Raw genomic sequence first — 21,117 nt, 5'->3', positions numbered from 1 at the left:
TAACTCAGCAAGAAATAAATTAGTATACATCCTTATCAGATAGAATAGAAAAACACAATTTTCCTATTTTTCAATTTTTTGTTCTTTATATTAAAGTGCGATTTCTGCATGTGTGTATAAAGGATTTGAATATGTGTATGTAGATCATATATACATACACTTGGAAGTGAAAAGTGCTAAAAATATATAAAAATGGGCTGGAAGATCATTCTGCTGGTAAAAACATTGGTGTACAAATATGAGGACATGAGTTTGATCTGCAACAGAGTGACTGCAATTCTGGTCCTGGAGAGGTAGACATGGGAGGATCCTTGGGAGTTGATAGATAATCAGCCTTGCCCACCAGCAACCTCCTAATTCAATGAAAGACCTTGTTTCAAAACATAACTGGAGATAATTTAAGAAGATATAAGATATCTGCCTCTGGACTCTATATGTACCTGTATACACATAAATTCTCTCTCTCTCTCTCTCTCTCTCTCTCACACACACACACACACACACACACACACACACACACACGAATACATAAATAATCAAAATACAAAGCCACAGTTTGACGTAACCAATGACTTCTGTTTTAAAGAAGTATTATTAGGGAGCATTATTTTCATTATTACAATAAAAACTGCAACCTTTTCCATTGGGATACTCAAATAAGTTTAATAACTCAATTATCTAACTGGATAGATTTAGAAATTCTGGTCTAGAAAGGTCATGCATGGTCCTAGATTACCTAGAGTCTCACATTTGCAATCAGACTTCTGACTCATAATAATGCTCAGTACATGTTTTGTCCTAGCACTCAAATGGCAGTTCTCAACTGCCTGGAACTCCAGTCCTAGGGGATGATATGCCTTCTTTTGGACTCCATGGGTACAAGGCATGCACATGGTGAACAAATATATGCAAAGATACATACAGCTGACAACCACGACCAAGAAATAATATGTGGCACTGACAGCCACTTTCAGAACATTAGCTTCCTTCCAAATGAGACTTCAACAGTGAAGAGTTCATGCCCATTAAGTTTTGTACCTGTCTAATTATTGAGAGCAATTTCAGACTTACCCCCCAGAGCATCTGACATCAGTAGTTTAATTACAGCTGTTCTTTACTTTTGCTAGTCAAATGAAAGTTTTAATTATAGTCAAGTTGCTCTTCGTACCAAAAGATGGTACTGCTGGCTAAACTTCAACAGGACAAGTGCTTTCAATTATTTTCCAGGACACAGTGAGAGTTTACTCATTCACACTGATTCAAACATTCAAACATTCATTATACACGAATTCGAAGTTTCTCTAGACAAAAGTGGAACTGAGATTATCATTACAGAATGAAACAGAATTCACAAACTGGCATCAAACACATAATCTTGCTTTTAGCTGCATTAAGCACTAAAGAGCAGTCTGTCATGTCACATTCCCAGTGGAATACAGGTCTGTACCATAAAAGTTTATGAGGAACATTGAATTTGGAAGTCAAATCTATGCTGTATACACTTGGCATCTAATTAAAGATAGTGTCGTTTGTTTAGTTTTCTTAAATGATTATTTACAGAATTGTTGTAAAGAATGGTTGGTTCATTCATTCATTCATTCATTCATCCCTTACCCAACCTTCCCCATTGTTAGCATCTTATATCAGGGTGGTGTGTGCTTCACAACTGATATACTAACTGTAGTATATGATTATTAGCAAACTTCAAGGATTTATCTATTCCAATTTCATCACTGTTTCTGTGAGATTACTTCTGTCTTGGTTGGGGTTTTACTGCTGTGAACAGACACCGTGACCAAGGCAACTCTTATAAGAACAAACTGGCTTTCAGGTTCAGAGATTCAGTCCGTTATCATCAAAGTGGGAACATGGCAGGATCCAGGCAGGGATGGTGCAGCTGGAACTGAGCATTCTACATCTTCATCTGAAGGTTGTTAGCAGAATACTGGCTTCCAAGCAACTAGAATGAGGGTCTTAAGCCCACACCCACAGTGACACAGATACTTCAACAGTCACACCTTCTAATATTGCCACTCCCCGGGCTGAGCGTATACCATCACAACCTCCTATTCCAGAATTGCTAGGATGTCATATTGCTTGTAGTCATCCTTAGTCTCCTCTAGTCTGTGACAGTTCTGTTTTTCTTTGTTGTTGCTGTTGTTGTTTGTCTTTATGTCTTTTTTTTGTGACCTGGTTAACTTTCAGAATACTGGTCAGTATTTTATAAACAGCCACTCAATTTAGCCTAATATAAATGCTTGTTTCCTCCTCTTCATTATTTCTTGTTATATAAGAATCCAAGTAACCTGGAAACCATCAGTTTGGCTGGACTGGCTGACCAGTGAGTCTCAGGGGTCTCCACCTCTCCAGTGCTGGAATTCCAGGTGTACAGCAATGTGCCTGTTTGTTGTTGTTGTTGTTGCTGGTGGTTGTTTTTGTTTTTATTTTTGTTTTTAACCTTCATCCTAGGGATCCAAATATGGGGACTTATGATTTCATTCCATGCATGTTACCAGCTGAGTCATTTCCTGGTTTTTCATTCAACTGAAGAGATGGGCATTTGGAAGAGATGACCAGGTTTTCCTGTCGAAACACATCAAAGGATACCTAATGTCTCCATATCCCTAGTATTGGTGCCTTTCATCATTTAGTTAAGGAGGTATATCCTACGTTTCTCTACCATAAGTTTATTATTTTCCTATTCAGTTTCTATAGTTCATTCTTTAGAAGTGAGATACTAAATACAGTATATGCCTAGGAAAGAGCCCTTACATCTTAAGTAGAGAGCATTGATATACATTATTTGTCTGCCTCAGAGAGGACATTTCTCAGGGTGAGAAAGACAAGTCTTGCCTACTTGAGCATTTCTATAAGAAATAGAAAAAATCATATTCATGAGCATTGGCTATTTTTTTTTACCTTGGCAATGTCATTTATTCAATAGAATGCTAATTTTCAATAAATTGGACAAAATGTTTTAGTATTTTGTTTCTTTTTTTTTTCTTTTACATCATCTAGGACTTGTATTTTAGATGTTGAAAGATTATATTTTGTGTCATTAGAAACTTGAATTCCTCAGAAGGAATTTGAAAATGGCTATCAGCAGTCACCATTTTACAGTATTTTTATCATAGAAATCAAGATCAAGAATTGACAAATGGGACATCATTAAACTACAAAGTTTCTGTAAGGCAAAGGACATTGGCTAAAGAACAAAATGGCAACCAACAAATTGGGAAAAGATCTTTACCAACCCTACATCTGAAAGAGGGCTTATATCCAAGATATACAAAGAACTCAAGAAGGCAGCTTCCAGAGAGCCAAATAACCCCATTAAAAATGGGGTACAGAGCTAAACAAAGAATTTTCACCTGAGGAATATTGAATGGTGGAGAAGCACCCAAAGAAATGTTCAACATACTTAGTCATCAGGGAAATGCAAATCAAAACAACCCTGAGATTTCACCTCACACCAGTCAGAATAGCTAAGATCAAAAACTCAGGAGAAAACAGGTGCTGGCAAGGATGTGGAGAAAGAGGAAGACTCTTCCATTGCTGGTGGGTTTGCAAGATGGTACAACCACTCTGGAAATCAGTCTGGTAGTTCTTCAGAAAACTGGGCATGATACTACCGGAGGACCCTGCTATACCACTCCTGGGCGTGTACCCAGAGGATTCCCCATCATGTAATAAGAACACATACTCCACTATGTTCATAGCAGTCCTATTTATAATAGCCAGAAGCTGGAAAGAACCCAGATGTCCCTCAACAGAGGAATGGATACAGAAAATGCGGTATATATACACAATGGAGTACTATTCAGCCATTAGAAACAATGAATTCATGAAATTCTTAGGCGAATGGGTGGAACTGGAGAATATCATCCTAAGTGAGGTAATCCAGTCTCAAAAGATCAATCATGGTGTGCACTCACTGATAAGCGGTTATTAGCCCAGAAGTTCCCAAGACACAATGCACATATCAAATGATGCCCAAGAAGAAGGAAGGAGAGGTCCTGGAAAGGCTCAGTTCAGCAGTGTAGGGGAATACCAGGACAGGGAAGTGGGAAGGGTTTGTTTGGGGAACAGGGGGAGGGAAGAGGGCTTATGGGACTTTCGGGGAGGGGGTATCCAGGAAAGGGGAAATTATTTGAAATGTAAATAAAGAATATATCAAATAAAAAAAGAAATCAAATAGGTGTGAAATCAATGCCAAGAGCATAAAAAAAGGTAAAATGCAGTGAAATGATTCAGGCAGAGGTGTGTTCTGAGTATATATTTCCTTCATTTTTCATATAATCTTTCTTTCTTTCTTTCTTTCTTTCTTTCTTTCTTTCTTTCTTTCTTTCTTTCTTTCTTTCTTTCTTTCTTTCTTTCTTTCTTTCTTTGATAAGGTCTCACAAAGCCCAGGCTGGCCTCAACCTGTATTGAAACTGAGATAACCTTGAATTTCTAATTGCCCTGTCTCCATGTCAGTGCTGGGATAAGAGACAGGCAATTAAATGGTGCTAGGGACTGAACATGAGCTTTGGCTTTGAACATGCTAAGCAAGTGTTGTACCAACTGAGCTTCACTTCCAGAAACCATATAATGCATTTCATTATTAGTGTATATAACTTAAGTTTTAACAATGACTTACCTTTATTAACTAGTTCTTACATTTCTAAAAAAATTCTCACTGGTTCTTTCTACTAACATGATTATTAGAAAACATTTTGATCCACATAAAACAATTTACAGGAGCTATACCTAAGAAATGTTTTGAAGGTTATCACTTTTCCCTTTTCTAATAGTTTATTCTATAGTGGTGGGTTTATTGTAAATAAACAAATATGAATTACTCTTATTATAAAAATTTTAAGGTTTAAAAATTAGACTGTCAATGACATGAAAAGAAGGGATATATATATATATACATGTATCTATGTGTGTATATGTATACATGTATGTACGTGTGTGTATATCTATATCTATATCTATATCTATATCTATATATATATATATATATATATGTAGGTATGTGTGTGTATATGTGTGTGTGTGTGTGTGTTTCTACATTTCTTAAAAGCTAAACAGGAGAGTAATAAAAAGTGTTACCCAGGGAATCAAAGGATACCAATAAAATGAGTAGTTCATAGCACTTTGCTTTTTGAGATGTTACCAAGCAAAGTGAAATCGGCTCACTGTGCAATGTGTCAATCACTGGAACAGTTATGTTTTGCACAAAAGAAAGAATTGATCCATGAAGAGTTGCTTTATTAGACTTTATCCTGATGGTAGTTTTTCCAGGTGTTTATGGGATAAAGAAATAGATTGCTCCGAGTTGTGGGTCATGGTAGTATGAGATTGGGGAAGGTAAAGTAATTGGTGGTCTGCCCATGTGTAGTCAGAAGGCACATGTGCAGAAAATAGAGCTGTTGGTATGACCTGAGGGTGAGGTTTTCCGGCCCCTGCCCTCAAAGGTCACTCGTTAGATGCTTGCCCTGGGAAATGAAACACTGGTGATAACTGGTTTTAGATATGTGAAAAACAACCTCCAAGTTCCTGAAAAATAACATTAACATTGTTACTGTAGTGACCACACATGAGAGATTAACATCAGCCAAGGCTACTCTAATGTGTGTATGTATATAGTTTTGCTACTTGACCCCTAAACTGGGTGAAAAGAAGCATGGAACTGAAATTGACTGAAACTGAATCAATCATTCACTCGAAGTCCCTCCGTTGGAGCCATTCACATGTAGTAGGGGTCAACATTTATCTGAAATTAAAAATACTCTCAAAAGGTCAGGAGTAGAGCATAATTTAAGACAAGAGCACATATCCCAATCCAAGAGCTTTACATTTTAATCTCCAGCACTGCAAAAAAAAAAAAAAAAAAAAAAAAAAAAAAGCAAGTGGCTATTTCTGGAACAGGGAACAGAGAAGAGGGCTCCTACTTTGTCTCGGGAAATCAATTTGCCTTCTATTTTCTACATTATTTATTATTACATATGGAGGCTTGGAGAACAAGTCTCACTGAAATAGTTGGCCTTTCCCTGGTTTCTATCATGAATCCCTAATCAAAATGCCTTTAAACTGAGTTGGGGGTGACTCATTGTCAAGATACTTAGCTGTGTGAGCACTGGCCCCAGGATGTAGATAATATAAGGCACAATTGTTATAAGCAAACAGCAGTGTTTGGGTGAAGACATTTTTTCCAGGGAGAAAATGGAATAGGGCCAGGCATCCTTGAAGCTCTCAGCCTTTTTCTTCACCCTCCTGCCCTGGGGCTGGGAAAGTGTGCTTGATCAGGAGAACAGGTGGTGTTTGCTTAGGCTTACTGAAATATTTGCACTTGACAGAAGCCAAGCTTGCAGTTCCGAAGGAACTTCTTGATTCTCTGAAATAAGCGTCCTTTTCCTGTGTTTCAGCGGCAGAACTGACCTCCAGCTCTTCTAGCACTGCTCGAAGTTTCTTCACAATGCAAAATCGCTTGTGTAGCAGGAACCTGAAAGGCTATGCTTCTGCTACCAAGATCACTTTGGGCCCTTGCTGTAGTCATGGCATGTCAATCCTCTGCCAGATAATGGAAGCTGAGTAGTATTTGTGGTTATGGAAATAAATGTCAAGAATCTACCATGAGCTGAATGTGAGCGCGATTTACACATCCACATCTGCATGTTGGTTTTCATAATTTTTTGTTTTGTTTAGCCTCGAGACAAGATAGAGCTAATTAGGCGAAGCTAGTCTTGAACTCACTATTTTAGCCCAAGCTAGTCATAAACTTGGCAGGCATCCTCCTGCCACCTGAGAGCTGGGATTACCAATCTGTACCATGCTTCAACCAAAGGCGTGGTCTTAATTTGCTCCTAGATTGAAACAGCCCATCCTGCTGGGAAGCTTCTTACAGCAGAAGGCAAACAATTCAAAACAGGTTCAGGAAGTCTCTGAAAGAGATCAGGTTCACTTGGCCCCTCCTTCTCAAGAGTAAACAATCAAGACTTCGGAGAGTCACTCTCAGACAAACCAAACTACAAATCTGACTCTCAGACAAGCCACGATGCACGGAAGACTCTGAGCAAACCAGTTTCCTGAGAGACCAACTGAGTCCCTTGGAAAGGACTCTCTCAAGCCTCTTGAGCTACCTTCAAGCAATGTCCTTAAGGTTCCCAGTGTTTGTAAGCTGTCATCCTTGCTGAGACATCCTTGGTGACAACAAAACTCATTGGTTCACCAAGTTGGATTTTGGTCTGTCTGGAGCTAACTAGGCACATTTGTAGCATCACCCTAGAAAAACCTTGTTGTGCAACAGTTAGAAATTTGCCTTCTGGGGCCACACCACTGGATCCTCCCAAGAATATTCAGTAAATGCTAAACTAGCTGGTAAATTTTAAAAGAGGAACAACAGACTTGAATCTCAAATCTTCTCACAGGGTTTAAGGGACAAAAGACAGGTTTATAATGAAGAGCCCTTGTGTAAACAAGTAAGCAAATGTATTACCAGCATATAGGGCAAATTGACACCCCATACCTTCTGGTGTAAGGTACAAAGGAGCATAAGTCTCCTTTACTGTGTTTCCTACCCACAATTACCTAACTTGGTTATCAGATACCACTGACAAATCCAAACCAAGAGGACTTCTCCCAGCCATTTGGTCTACATTCTTTAAAAAAAATCAATAACAACTACAACAAAAAACCCACGTGTGACTTGAAAAATAAACAACAGCTAAGGGATTATTCCAAATTAGGAAGACATTATAATCAAATGCAGTGCAGGACCCCACACTGCATCCCAGATGAGAAGGAAGAAAAGAGCTATGCAGGAACACATAAGTGGCAAAGCTGAAGTGTGGATTTTGCATCAGATGTTCATATCATCTCCTGGTGCTACAAATGCTGGTTTTTGATCATTGCACCTCAGAACATAAGAGAATGTCTTTAATGTGACATAGACTACAATGCTTTAAAAGAATTCAAGGAGAAAAAGGAGAGAGAAAACGTGGTAAAATGTTCTAAAATGTTTGTAACCATTAATTGGGGTTGAAGGGTGTAGTGAATTCTTGTGAGTATTCTTATAAATTTTCAATTATTTGTTGTTAAATTTAATCTTATTATATTTGTATGAATGTTTTGTTTGCATAGATGTATGTGGCTCACTGGCTGTGAGCAGTACCCTTAGAGGTCAAAAGAAGGGATTGATTCCTTTGGAATGGGGGTTACAGATAGTTGTGACTAATTAGTTGGGTACTGAGAACTAAATTCCTGTTATCTGCAAGAGGAACAAGTACTCTTAGCCATTGAGATACCTCTCCAGCCCCTCCAATTATTTTTGAAACTCAATAAAATCAGTAACTTGAAGGCTTTCTGGAAAAAGAGAGTAACCTCGGGTTCTAAAGGCAGGACACGAGGCCATGCAAGGAAGGCTTTATATTTTGGAAAGTGAATGGTTCTCCAGGGTTCCTGCATTCCTGCATTCTAGGGACAAGAGCTCAGAAGTCATATATATATATATATATATATATATATATATATATATATATATTCTGAAATGAAAGGATGGTCTTTCACTTTGTAGGGTCAGCTCCAGCATCAAAACAATAACCCTGGAGTTGAGGCTGTAAGAGAGAAAAGGCAGAGAAATTGATGGAAGGACAGAGGAATTGAGGCTAACCGTTGGTAAGAAATGAGAGGGACTCAGAACAGAAGGTGAAGTCAAAACCCCAGAAGAGGTCAAGCAAGGGAAGAAATCACATTGTGTTTATTTAAGAACTAAGAGGGTTTCAATTAAAGAGCATATATTAAGCATCTGTGATGTACTTATTTCTTTTAATCAACCTTTTCTCTCCTTAGTAGATGAAAAAAGGAAATGCCATGGAAGTAGTGATACCCATATCAGAAGAAGAAGAAGAAGAAGAAGAAGAAGAAGAAGAAGAAGAAGAAGAAGAAGAAGAAGAAGAAGAAGAAGAAGAAGAAGAAGAAGAGGAAGAAGAGGAAGAAGAGGAAGAAGAGGAAGAAGAGGAAGAAGAGGAAGAAGAAGAAGAGGAGGAGGAGGAAGAAGAAGAGGAAGAGGAAGAAGAAGAAGAGGAAAAAGAAGAAGAAGACTACAAGTAATAAGCAACAAGTTTAGAAGCAGCAGTACAGGAAAATGTCCCATTTTATCTGCTAGTGGTTGAAAACGTAGCTGAAGATTGGAAAACAGGCTAGTGGAGTGGATTCAGGACTAGGGTATGAAGGCCAGCTTTAACAGAATGTGGACAAAGTGGGTTCAAAGCTGGCGTGAAGGGATTGATTAGGAATCTAAGCCAAATGGAGAAGAAAAAAAAAAAAGAAAATAAGGTTTTGAGCAAGGTAAAAAGTGAAAAATGGGAGTCGTGACAAATGTGTCTGTGACTCACACTAAGAAACATTTTCTATCATATGTCAACATGCACAAGCACATATCCCTACTCTCTCACACATAAACAATTCAAAGAAATTAGAGTCAATGATTTTTACAGCTCCTAGGAGCAGAATCTGGTAGACCCTGTTCTATTTCTTTTGATGAATTTGTTTTGTCTTGTTTTTCTTGTTATTTTGTTTGTTTGCTTGTTTTGTATCTCATTTTCAATGCTGGTAAGAGTCAACTCAATTTGATTTCCTGTGACCAGGCCTGAAGTTTGAAAAATGTGCTTTAGAGTGTGGCCTGATACCTATAGAACTGGGGTGAGGGAGTAGGGGTTAAAATGGCGGCCAGCTGGTTGCTTCTGCAGCTTCCCTTAGCTAGGTGTGGGCCCCTTACACTTCTGCTTCACTTGGTCTTGTGACTTAAAGCATGAATTCATTCTCACACCCTAGTGGATCTTACCTGGACACACCTGTGGTATAAGTCATGGCAGCAAGTCAGAACTGGCCTTGGCCAAGCAAAATGTCAAAGAAATTCTAGCTGTACAATGATGGCCCTGTACTTGATTGTGAACTTCCAGAAGAAATGGCAGAAGATAAATTCCAGCTGTCCAAAATTCATTTGTGTATGTATTGGGGGGGGAGTATTCACAGGGGTCAAGGGGATACACTGAATCCCTTGGAACTTGAGCTTCAAGAACTTATAAGTCTCTCTACATGGGTACTGGGAATCAAATTCCAGACCTCTCTCTGAAAGAACAGCAAGTGCTCTTTAGTGAGAAGCTGCTTCTCCAGTACCCTATGTACATTATTTTGGAGATAGGGCCTCATTATGGGGTCCAGGCTGACCTTAAATTCTCCATCCTTCTGTTGGGCACATGGCCCCTAATGTTTATGTTAGATCCTTTTGACCTTGCATCCTTCCAACCTGAAGAATTCATTCACTGAAACATGAGCTTCAGACATAAATTGGTTTCCTTTTGGAGAGCCATCACTGTACTGGGAAACTTTATGGCCTGTTTCAGAAAAAAATTCCACAGAGGATGAAGGAACAGAGCAGCAGCTGCCAATATGTTGATTCTATGTGAGTTCATCTTGTTTGTTTTATTGTTTTTTCATACTGAGTCTCTTTATAGCACAGCTGGGCTTTGAGCTGAAAGTCTTCTTGTCTTCTCTTCCCAAAGCTACGTCCATTCTTGATATATGCATGTGTTCTTACATACATATATAGCACAGAACCTATTGGCAGCCAATTAAACATTAGAAGAATATCACACACACACACACACACACACACACACACACACACACGAGACTTAAAGTGTTTATGCTTATGCACATGAACTCACTGACTTCTCATATTTGAATTCAAGTTACCAACAATAATTGAAATCACAAGTTCAGATTAGTTATTACATCTGTTCTTTCACAAGCTAGAGTTCTCACTTTTACTTTCCTTTATTTAGTTTAGTTTAGATTGGTCTTAATTTGGTGAGCCTGGGATCTTCACCGGTTTCCTTCAGCAGATCATGCAACAGAAACCCCGTAACTCACCTTCACTTTTAAGGAAATTCTGCTAGAAAATGTTGATTTATGAAAGGGTGCATATAGTTATCTCCAGTATGGTATTTTCCCCATATTTGGTGAAAATTTAGCCTACTATAATAGTACAGTAGTCACAGGCAACAGAAAATCTTTGGTATTCCTTTCATTCTATTCCAAGACTGTTTCTAAAAGTTTTTCTGTATTAGCCATTGAATGATAGAATGGTTTGTCAATTAATTAAGTGTGTAATGGTTTACATGCAAGTTGTAGTTGGGGGTCTGGATATAGTCCTATCCCTTTGCCTCCTGATTCTGCTAAGATATAACAGGCAGTAGCTTCATAACTCCCATAACCTAAGACCTTCACTGCCATGCTCACTCACCAAGATGGAGTGTCTCTCTTTCAACCATGGGCCAAAATGAAGCTCTCCTTCCTTAAGTTGTCTTTAATTGGGTATTTTGTCACCTAATGAGAGAAGTAAGTAATACAACTTAACAACCCTTCAATTTCTGTCTGTCCTTCCATAGACCCATGTATTTAGTAAAATGGCCCTGCCCACAATATTGCTAAGCACTCCAATCACACTGTGATGACTTGACTTACCCATTTTGATTTATAGTGAGTTGAACAGCCCTCCACCCTCCAAAAGCATGCGAAATCTTTGAAACCTGTGAATGTTAAATTACTTGGAACAAGGGTTTTGCAAATGTATTTAAGGGTTTTGGGATGAGATCATTATGCATGACTGAGGTGGGCCCTAAATCCGATGGAGTGCCCTTGTAAGAAATGGGAGATCACAGAGAGTTGGGAGTGTGCAGTAATAACTAAGGAACATCTAGATCCATATGGAACTAAATGATACAATGAAGCCTTTTCCCTTGAGCCTTTGAAAGGCCTGTGGCTCAGCCAAGTCCTTGATGTCAACCTTTTTGCCTCCAGGTCTAGGAGAACCACACATTTTTGTTATTGTCATTTGTCTGCTGTTTCTTTTTATTTTATATATATATATATTTTGCATTTTGGTTTTTGTTTTGTTTTTGAGACAGGTCTTCTGTAGCCAAGGCTGGCCTTTAACTTGCTGTATACCTGCAGATAGCCTTAAACTTTGGAACCTCCTGTCCTTACCTCCAAGTGCTGGAATTATTATATGAACACTACCAAATGTGGTCTGTGCCATGCTGGGGACAAGCTGGAGCTTTGTGTACAATAGGTAAGTAGTCTCCTTCCAACCCCATTTCTCTTGTTTTGGGCTCTGAAGATTATGATTATTGTTGTAGCAGATTCAGGAGCCTAATACATGATTGAAGACCAACTTTTGCCTGGTCTGATAGACTGCAATCTTTAGACATCCCCCCTCCCGCCCCTCCCTGTGCACACACACAAAATGATGTAATCTTTAATATTCAAAACCATTGCTTTTCTGTTCACATCAGTCTAAAATTGGTAGCAAATGAACACAGAAAAGTGTTTAGTGTTTAGAAATAGTACAAGCTCACACAGCCTTGAAGAAATCCCAATCACCATAAGATTTATTACCTTCTGGTGCCAGCTTACTGTAACAAGGGGATCTTAATCGGCTTTCGGGATGACAAGTATGGACTGTTTCTTCTTGCCCAACCTTCCTTATGCCTACATAGCAGAACAGAGAGTTACAAGCTGCTTCATGAGGCCTCTGAATTCAACTCTGATATCTCCCATTTGCCTAAGGGTGATTTTCAAACTTTTTTTTTTTTTTTACCAGGTGTTGTAGCTGTTCCCAATGCAGTTCCAATTTATCTCCCAGCCCAGGATTTTACTGAACAGAAATAGCAGAGGGAATAGTTGTTGAATGAACATACTCGACTTATGCTGTACGGGAACTGTTCGCTCACCTGGAGTCTGCCTCTGACATCAGCCCAGTGCCAGATCGAGCAGTACTTTGTGTTCCCAGCAACCAGGGAGGAGCTGAGTACACAGTAGGTGCTCAATAAATGTGAAGAAAATAAGGACTCTTTCTGACCTCCACGCTAGCTGCTCTTTTAAATAGAAACAATCCCATGGCATTTGGCATTTTAAATGTGTATTAATCTTGTGAAATATTTTTGTTTCTAAATTGACAAAACACTATCAGAAAGACTGTGAAGGCAAAGCTATCAGCCACTTACAGAGCTGAATGTGGTAATGAGGAAAAGCATCATTTCCTGTGGTTTGACAATAATGTGACAGGAATGGTTTCTGCTGTTTTGAATAGATTATGAACATAACTTGACCCTCTCCATTGATACTTGAAGCTGTGGAATCCTACTAAATAAATATGACCTATTCCTCAGCCAATCAGGTACAGTACTTATGGATAGCTTGGAGCACTCATGATATTGCTAAATTCCCTGAGGGGTTTTCAAACATTGGACCTCTCTCTCTCTCTCTCTCTCTCTCTCTCTCTCTCTCTCTCTCTCTCTCTCTTTCTCTTTTAGAAAGCCTTGCTATATAGCCTTAGCTGGTCTGGAACTTGATGTATATAAATCAGGCTGGCCTAAAATTTGTGCTAATTTTCCTGTTTCTACCTCCAGAGTACTCAGGCTTGTATCATCTTTCCTGCTTTCCAGTGTTGGTTTCTGTTCCCAACAATTTTACACTTTAGTTTAAAAGAAGATGTGAACAGAGGAAGGACTTAGCAATAAGAAGTATTTCTCTGGAAAACTCACCATAGTGTGTGTCTGTCTGTCTGTCTGTCTGTAGAAGGTGTCTTTACTCAAGTTGGCCTGTACAGACAACAGAGATTGGTATCCATATATCTTTCTCAATGGCTTCTTCACCACATCTTTAAAGACAGGGTTTCTCACTGAACCTGTTTTGCAGTTTGGGCTAGACTGGCTAAACTTCAGGGTTGATCTCCATTTGTTTGTTTGGTTGGTTGGTTAGAGCACAAAAATGAAGATCATACAACAACTTGCAGGAGTCAGGTCCTTCTTTCCCTCTACCTTCTGTGGCTTGGGGATGGAGCAAATGTGGTTAGGCTTGGTAGCAGGCACCTTTTCCTTACTCTTGTCTAAAGTCTCTTATTGAGCCATCTTACCAGTCTGTTATTTATTTACTTAAGACAGGGTCTCGTGTATCTCATGCTGGTTGTAAACTCGCTATATCTCTCAGGATGGCCTAGAACTTCTAATATTTCTGCCTCAACCCCTGAAACATGGAATTTAGAAATTCAAGGGAGCAATGACTTTGCACTTGCTACTCAAAATTAAATGAAAACAGTATCTCCTAATTAATGGAGGACACGGAAAACAGGTACTATGGCTTTTTACCTATGAGTATATGTCTGTGGCAAACAAAATACTCAACATGAAATAGACAATCAGTAGATATTGTTAGAGTAAACTAATGATCCATCATTCTGGCTTAATGTAGAGAAGATGTTGCTGGCTGTAGGTACGGATTCAAATCAGCTTAACCAATATCAATGGTAAGCTAGTATATACAGCTCTCTAAATATATCCTTTCACAAGAAATTTTAAAGGGCCAGGCATGGTGATGTTTCAAGTCTCAGCTCCAGGGAGACTGCAGCAGAGAGATCCTGGCTAGCCTGAACTAAATAGTGAGACCCTGGTCTCAGAGCAAAACAAAATAAAACACCACGGGGGGTGGGGGGGTGGGGTGGGGGTGGGGGGCGGTAGATCTTGGAGCTTACCAGCTCAGCCTGGATCAGGAAATGTTAGCAAAAATAAGAAATGACAGAGTTTTAGAGGAGAGGAAATGCTTAGGGCCAATATTTAAATAGTGTTGGAGAGTATAGAAGAAACCGTGTGCAATGGAGAAATTGGTGAAGAGATATGTAAATAAACTAAATGAAAATTCCACTGCTCTTTGTCTGGAAAATTGAAGGAGTTAGAATTGGCAGAAATAAATAATTGATCTTATCAAACAAAGAAGGAAGAAAGAAAAAGAAAGAAATTCTGTATAACTGTCCCTTTAAACATATATGATATTAAATGAAAGAAGCCTACATATATCATAATATTTAAAATGACCTTAGGTTTCTTTCCCTTTAAAGTAAATTGATTTGCAAGAAACTTAGATTTTTTTAATCTAAATGTCATCATTATTTTTCACCAGCCTTCTAATAAACACGATTCCAGAATTCTTTTATTTTTCTTCTTTTTCTTTTCCTTTTTCCTTTTTCCTTTTCTTCTCCTCCTCCTTCTTTTTCTTTTGGAGGGGCTGCTAATGGTCTTGCAGAGATGTTCTGTAATTGTACTATCTAGAATATTAATCACATGTTCAAAAGTCCTTCTAAGCAAGCACGTTGTTGCATGAAGTCTCCATTAATTAAGGAGCAAAGCTCTAACTAATGTTTCTCTTATGGTGTGAGAGACATTTAAACAGGAAAGAATACACAACACACACCCAATGAAATTAGCATGCACAGTTCTGTCCACACAATTGAGGATGGCAGGACCCAGGCGATGTGCCTGGAGAAGACTGTACCCGTGCCTGAGGAAAATTTGAACTGACGAATGCAGGTTTCAGTTCTTCTGACATTTCTATCTTAAGCTTTTAATTGGCTCCTTTTTCGTTGTATGCAAATAAAAATAGATATGGATCTCAAAATGGTGTGTTTCTTTCTGTTAGATTATATTGTAAGCTGCTCATGAGGATATCATTTACAAATAACTTTTAAAACCCCAATATAAAACTGAGCGTAGTGGGGTGAGGGCAAAAGAAGTACTTATTTTGCTTTTCTCATTTTCACACTAGGCTCATGAGGGCTGCTATGGAAAATGAAACATTTGGTGCTCTCTACATTATTGAAAATGTTTTAAATGTACATTTTGAGCTAAGGAAGACTCACGATTTTTTTTTTAAATTTATTTTTTGGCTGTAACACAGTTTCCAAAACACAGTATTCTTTCTAGTAAGCACGAATAGCGCTCATATTTTTAGAAATAGAAAAAAAAAGAAGCAAGCTCCGTTTTGTGTCTTGAGGAATTATGCTTCTGTGGGAGAAATAAACAGCTTCTTCAATGCATGTATAGGCAACAGAATCTAGGTGTGGCTGGAAGAACCCTGTGAGGCTGAGAGGCTGTGTGCGTGTCAGACTGTCTGTCCACATGCCTTCTACTTCCACACTTGCACACACCACCAAAAATGTTGTTCTCCTGAAAAGTAACTTTAAAAGTACACCCACTAGAAGCCTGGGATATACCCAGCTAAAATCGTTGAAAATTTGGTGAGATTTGAAAACAGCTCTAATCCACCTGTCTTTCAGTGAGCCTCTTCTTTTCTCGAGTTCCATTTTATTCATTTTGATTGGTTCAAATTTACAGGACAGCAAAACTGTGTGACTGGTTTTTATTCCATTTTATTTTAGAGACAGGAATTTTTCTATGTCGCCTAAAATGCCCTGGAACTTCAGTTGATTCTCATGTCTTATCCTACCAAGTCCTGGATTACATGCATGCACCACTAGGTTCAGTTTGCCTGCAGTGTACACAGGTTCTTTGGCCGGATTCCTTCTGGGAGGAGACCAGCCAAAGATGTGATAACAAGGGTCTCTCTCTAGTCTCTAGTCAAGGGTCTCTCTAGCATCTCTGAAAGTACTGGCAACCTTAAGTGCTCAGATAGCAGAATCATAATTTCCCCCAGTGACTCTTAAATCCCTCCAGCCCTTCTGAAAGATTCTCTCCTAGGAAGAATACAGAGTGCTTCATTAAATAAAGAGTATAGAAGTGATAATAGTAATAATACCTCACCACCATCACAGCCACAACAAAACAGCAGCAAAGGACTCCCATCTATTCAAGTAGCATTTTACCAAAATTCCAATATCTCATGATATGGGCAGTTGTTTCTGACTTTCCACCCATTACTCACACTAAGGAAGCAGCATTCAGTCATTTCTAATTTTCTTTCATTTTTGGTATTTTGAGAAAGGGTCCTTTGTACCCAAGTCTGGCTTCAAACCTCCTATGCAGCTGAAGGTGACCTTGAAAGATCCTCCTGCTTCCACCACCATGCCAGGTTTATTGCAGTGCTAGGAATCAAACCTCGGGCTTCATGCATGTTAGGCAAGCACTCTTCTAGTATAGCAATATCCCCAGGTCTAGATTTCCAACTCTGCCTTTTTGTCCTCACTACATTTTGTCTTTGTCTTCCTGGGACAGAAAGGCCATGTTTTCCATCATTGACCTTTCTAAACCATTTCTTTCTATGTCTTTTTTTTTTTTTAAATTGAAGAACCCTGGAATTTTGTAAATTTTTTCTTTTTTCTTTTTTTTTCATCTTGTGTCCTTTAGAAAATGCACAGAGCAAAAATTTGCATGTGTCTGTTTTCTCTTTGTGGTTTGGACATTTTCATTAAAATAGCCTGTAGGTCAGCAAAGAAATAAGGCTAGAGAACTGCCACCCCCAGGACCTTTGTACTGGCTACTCGGGTCTCCTCTCCACAGGATGAATGAGCTGTGGCTAACACATCCGCACATCCTACCCGACAGGCAGATAAAGGCCTGTTCACTGATGGGCTCCTCGATTGTCTAAACCACAGGGCCGTGGTTTCTTGTGCATTTCTCAAAGGAAGTGTTGAGCCAAAGGAAATCAACTGGCTTTAGTAATTAATGCACAACCCACCCTACCAACCGGCATTTTTCACAAGCTAGTTTTTAGAAGAAAAGTTCCTCCTGTGGACATTTGCTTTATATGTTTTAGCCTTGTTGAGATATTGGGTGAGCTAGTGATCTTAAAATATTGCTGTATTTGGCTCAATAGATGTGCAACCTTCGTAAAGAACAGAGTCATGCATCAAGGAGCTTCAAGTCCTTTCATTTTACTGTTAAAAACTGATAGCTCATTTTCCCTCCCTTTCTTCATGTTGTTGCCTGGCCAGAACAAGGCCTTTGCTTGTACCCGCCAATTACATATGCAGCTCAGATGACTGAAGATTAGGGAGACTCAGGCCTTCGGGTCAGCCGATGGTCATCTGGCCCAGAGTTCACCTGTCCTGCGTTTGTCCTCTAAGCCCAAGCATTCCATATTAGGGTTTCACCAAGTTCAAATCATTATTTATTGGTAAACGAGTTCACTTTTATGAAGCTGTTTTGAAATATTGAGCTTGATTTGCAAACTGGCCACTAGAGAGGGACAATTTTAAATTCCTTTCTAAAGCAAATACTAAAACGTGATCTTTCTTTTTACCTTTCAGGAGTGCCCTAAATTCCACCCGTTCAATACCAGATAGTTGGCTGGCCAAGTTTATTTTGATACCTAATGCTAATGTGCCAAACCACTGTTTTGTTTTGAGTGATATGTAATGAATTCAATGTTGGCTTACCAAAACTCATAAAAGGTTCTAACTACATGTAAGTCCCAGGCTGGCTATCCTCCCCCTGCCCCTCCCTTCCACAGCCCCCTTCCTCCGATAGTGGCAGCTGTACCAATTTCAAATGTCTTCATTAAATCTTTCATGTAACCCATTAGGAACTCTCAATCAGCATATGATGACCTCCCAGTCATGTGCTATAAGCAAGGTATTTCACAGACCAGAGCTGTGGTGCCACAGTAGTTTATGTTTGTCACTTGTAGACCCCAGTGACCAAGAGGCAAGGCAGTTTTGCAAAGGTTCTATGGCTCATTTAACTACTCCTTCCAGACAAGAAGCAGACACACCAGCCAGGTTTTAAAACTTTATTTGCATATTAAAAAAATTGTGCATTCCAATAATTAAAATCGTTTGAACAAAAAAAAAATGGCACTCTGATTAAACTGCATTTTACATCCTGTAGGACATCTTGGACCATCTTGAATTTTACTCTCTATTTCACCATCTCCCACCCAGCTTTTCCCTTCACCAACATGCAAGTTCTTTTCCCTCTCTGCCAAGCCAGACCAGCAGATGGGCGGGAGAGGCAGGGGAGGCCTTCCTGCTCAGTAGTTCTGATTCTTTGACGTGAAAAGGGGCAGCACAGTCATTTAAACTTGATCCAACCTCTTTGCATCTTACAAAGTTAAACAGCTAAAAGAAGTAAAATAAGAAGGCAATGCTTGTGGAATGTACAGTGCGTATTGGCGGCGGCCTTTGCCTCATTAGGATTCGCCAGCTTGCTTCTCTTGTTCAATTGCTGCGAAGAAAAAAAGAAGGAGGCTTAGAGCATTCTATAAAATGATACGATTTTCATTTAGAAATTTCTTTTCATATTATAAAAATTCTAGAAAGACACATAGCAGCCACGCTGAGCAAGACATACTAAACAGAAGTCCAGTTACCCAATAAATGTATTTGCATAATATGGAATATGAAATATTCCATTATTAAATCACTAAAGCCCCGGCGCTTGTTGGCTGCAAAACAGTTTTTAATTAACCTTTGCAGGCCATATTCATCATCATCAAACTGTCGGCTCCTCCCCCGCAGCCCCCCCTCATCCTCCCCGCGGCCCCTCCCTTCCTCCTCCGGCTGCTGCTCCAGCTCCGCTCCCGCTCTGCTCCCGCCCAGCCTGTTCTGAAAATGGGTGGGGGCGAACAGCTTACTTTCTTTTGAAGGCAGAGGATTTTTCTCTTGCGTTTCTGTCTTCTTCAGTTTCGACTTATCGAATTTCTCGATCTCAGCCATATCGGGTTTGTCAGACATGGTTGCTGGAATGAGCTGCAGGTACAAAAGCCAAGACCAAAGCTAAGAAAGAGAGCCACCCACCCTCGACTCTCCCAGTTCCAAAAGCACACTCCCCCCACCTGCCCGAATCCCCAAAGCCTGAAATCCCACTGCCTCTCTGGGTACTTTCCCTGTTGATTCCTAGCTAAAGACCTTCCTCTTTTTATAGGAAAAAAAAATCTTCCCCCTTAATATTCCCGAAGTGAAGAATCAAAGAATGAGGGTGAAAATAGTCAACGGTGAATATTTCCATATAATAAAATTCATCATTGCAGAATGTTAACATTGCAGTGTTGAAAAATTAAAATCGGGATAGAACGGGCCACTTCTAGTTTAAGGGGGAACAGTGTAGTAAAATCTCTTAAAATAGAGCCAAGGTCGCAAAAAGCCATCTACGTTTTCTAGAAGGGCTTGCTCTCCAAAAGAGATGCCAGGAGGTCCAGCTTTCTCCTCCGCACAAAGGCCGGGGAGCTGAAGCCACCAGCTGCCGACCACCGCCCTACTCGCTTCCTCTCCTCTCGCTAGCCCAACAATGCAGCCTTGGCACACAAAGCTGCCTCCCCACTTGTCGCAAATGCATCTTGATCTGCATGCGGGGGCCATCTGACCGCCTTTCCACGCATTCATCTGCAAGGGCTTCCGAATTTTCACGCTAAAGGCCGGGAAGGTTAAATCCGCCACAGATAACAGCTCTCGAAGCCATCGGGCGTTTAATGGGAATGCAGAGCATTTGAACAAAGGATCATTCTATTTCTGAATAATTACAGCTAGCTAGGCAAGGGAAAATACTTCGGAGAGAGGGTCGAGAAGGAAAAAAAAAACTACCCTCTAAGCTGCGCAGCAGAATGCCCGATTTTGTGGGGTTTTCTTTTGCTTAAATCAAGTTCCCCTTCCCGTTACTCAGCATCTGGAAGAGTTTAGTATACCCCCCAGTTCCCCGTTCCCCGAAACGACCTTGCCTGGCAGTACCCCCTGGACTTGCTTTAAGGATGAGGAGGATGAGGGCAAGCGCCTGCACCAGACAGGCAGGGAAGGACATAAGGGGCCCTGGGGCTCACCGAGCGAGCTGCGCGAAGACGGAGAATCAGATCTGCTCAGAGGCTGCTGCGGATTGTCGGGAGGGGCGCGGCGAGCGCCGTTATGTGCTCGCTCCTATGCAAATGAGGTGATGTCACTCGCAGTCCCGCTTAACTCCTTCGCGCCGCGTCTCCGGAAGGGCGTTCGGAGGCCTGTCGGACCCCTCCCAACCCCCCACATCCACCAAGGCCCTTGAACTACATCGATGGCGGAACTAGAAAAGGAACAAATGCTTCAAAAAAAAATTTTTTTCCCCTTTTGACGTCTATTTTGTTATGATGAACTTTTGCAACAGCCGCCCAAACCTGTTCTTAAGGTTTAATGCGTGATAACTAAGGGCCTGAGTGGCACCTAAGGGGACAGGCATTTCTTTACTTAGAAAACCGGCTTTGTCTGCAGCCAACGCCCCCGAGATAGGGTGCGGTGTCCCTCATACAGGGGCTGCTGGGGTCTGATTCCTATGACTCAGGTTTCAGACCAGTGGACCGCATTCACCCCACCCGGCC

The 21,117-nt window shown here is 40.1% G+C and overlaps 1 protein-coding gene and 1 long non-coding RNA gene across 2 annotated transcripts; one reads left to right on the top strand and one right to left on the bottom strand.

The window, feature by feature from the left end:
- Window positions 1–10,828: 10,828 nt before the first annotated feature.
- LOC127674810 (uncharacterized) lies at window positions 10,829–14,525 on the top strand. The gene is made up of 3 exons (XR_007975366.1): window positions 10,829–10,911; window positions 11,958–12,121; window positions 12,653–14,525. It is a non-coding gene; the product is annotated as an uncharacterized LOC127674810 (long non-coding RNA).
- A 4,031-nt stretch (window positions 14,526–18,556) lies between these two features.
- Window positions 18,557–20,701, bottom strand: Tmsb4x (thymosin beta 4 X-linked). The gene is made up of 3 exons (XM_052170545.1): window positions 20,593–20,701; window positions 19,414–19,528; window positions 18,557–19,004 (listed from the first exon to the last, which is right to left on the bottom strand). Exons 2-3 carry the CDS (start codon window positions 19,511–19,513, stop codon window positions 18,970–18,972), a joined length of 135 nt encoding a protein of 44 aa, XP_052026505.1. The 5' UTR covers window positions 19,514–19,528; window positions 20,593–20,701; the 3' UTR covers window positions 18,557–18,969.
- Between the last annotated feature and the right edge of the window lie 416 nt (window positions 20,702–21,117).

The sequence above is a fragment of the Apodemus sylvaticus genome, chromosome X, assembly GCF_947179515.1.
Source record: "Apodemus sylvaticus chromosome X, mApoSyl1.1, whole genome shotgun sequence".
Classification (NCBI taxonomy): Eukaryota; Metazoa; Chordata; class Mammalia; order Rodentia; family Muridae; genus Apodemus; species Apodemus sylvaticus.
The sequence above is the reverse complement of the archived record's forward strand: the minus strand, read 5'-3'. Positions and strand labels throughout refer to the sequence as shown.

Coding starts and splice junctions, on each gene's coding strand:
- Tmsb4x (XM_052170545.1), bottom strand. CDS start 19,513: ATGTCTGACAAACCCGATATGGCTGAGATCGAGAAATTCGATAAGTCG. Junction 19,005..19,413: donor TCCTCTGCCTTCAAAAGAAA/GTAAGCTGTTCG, acceptor TTTTCTTCGCAG/CAATTGAACAAGAGAAGCAA.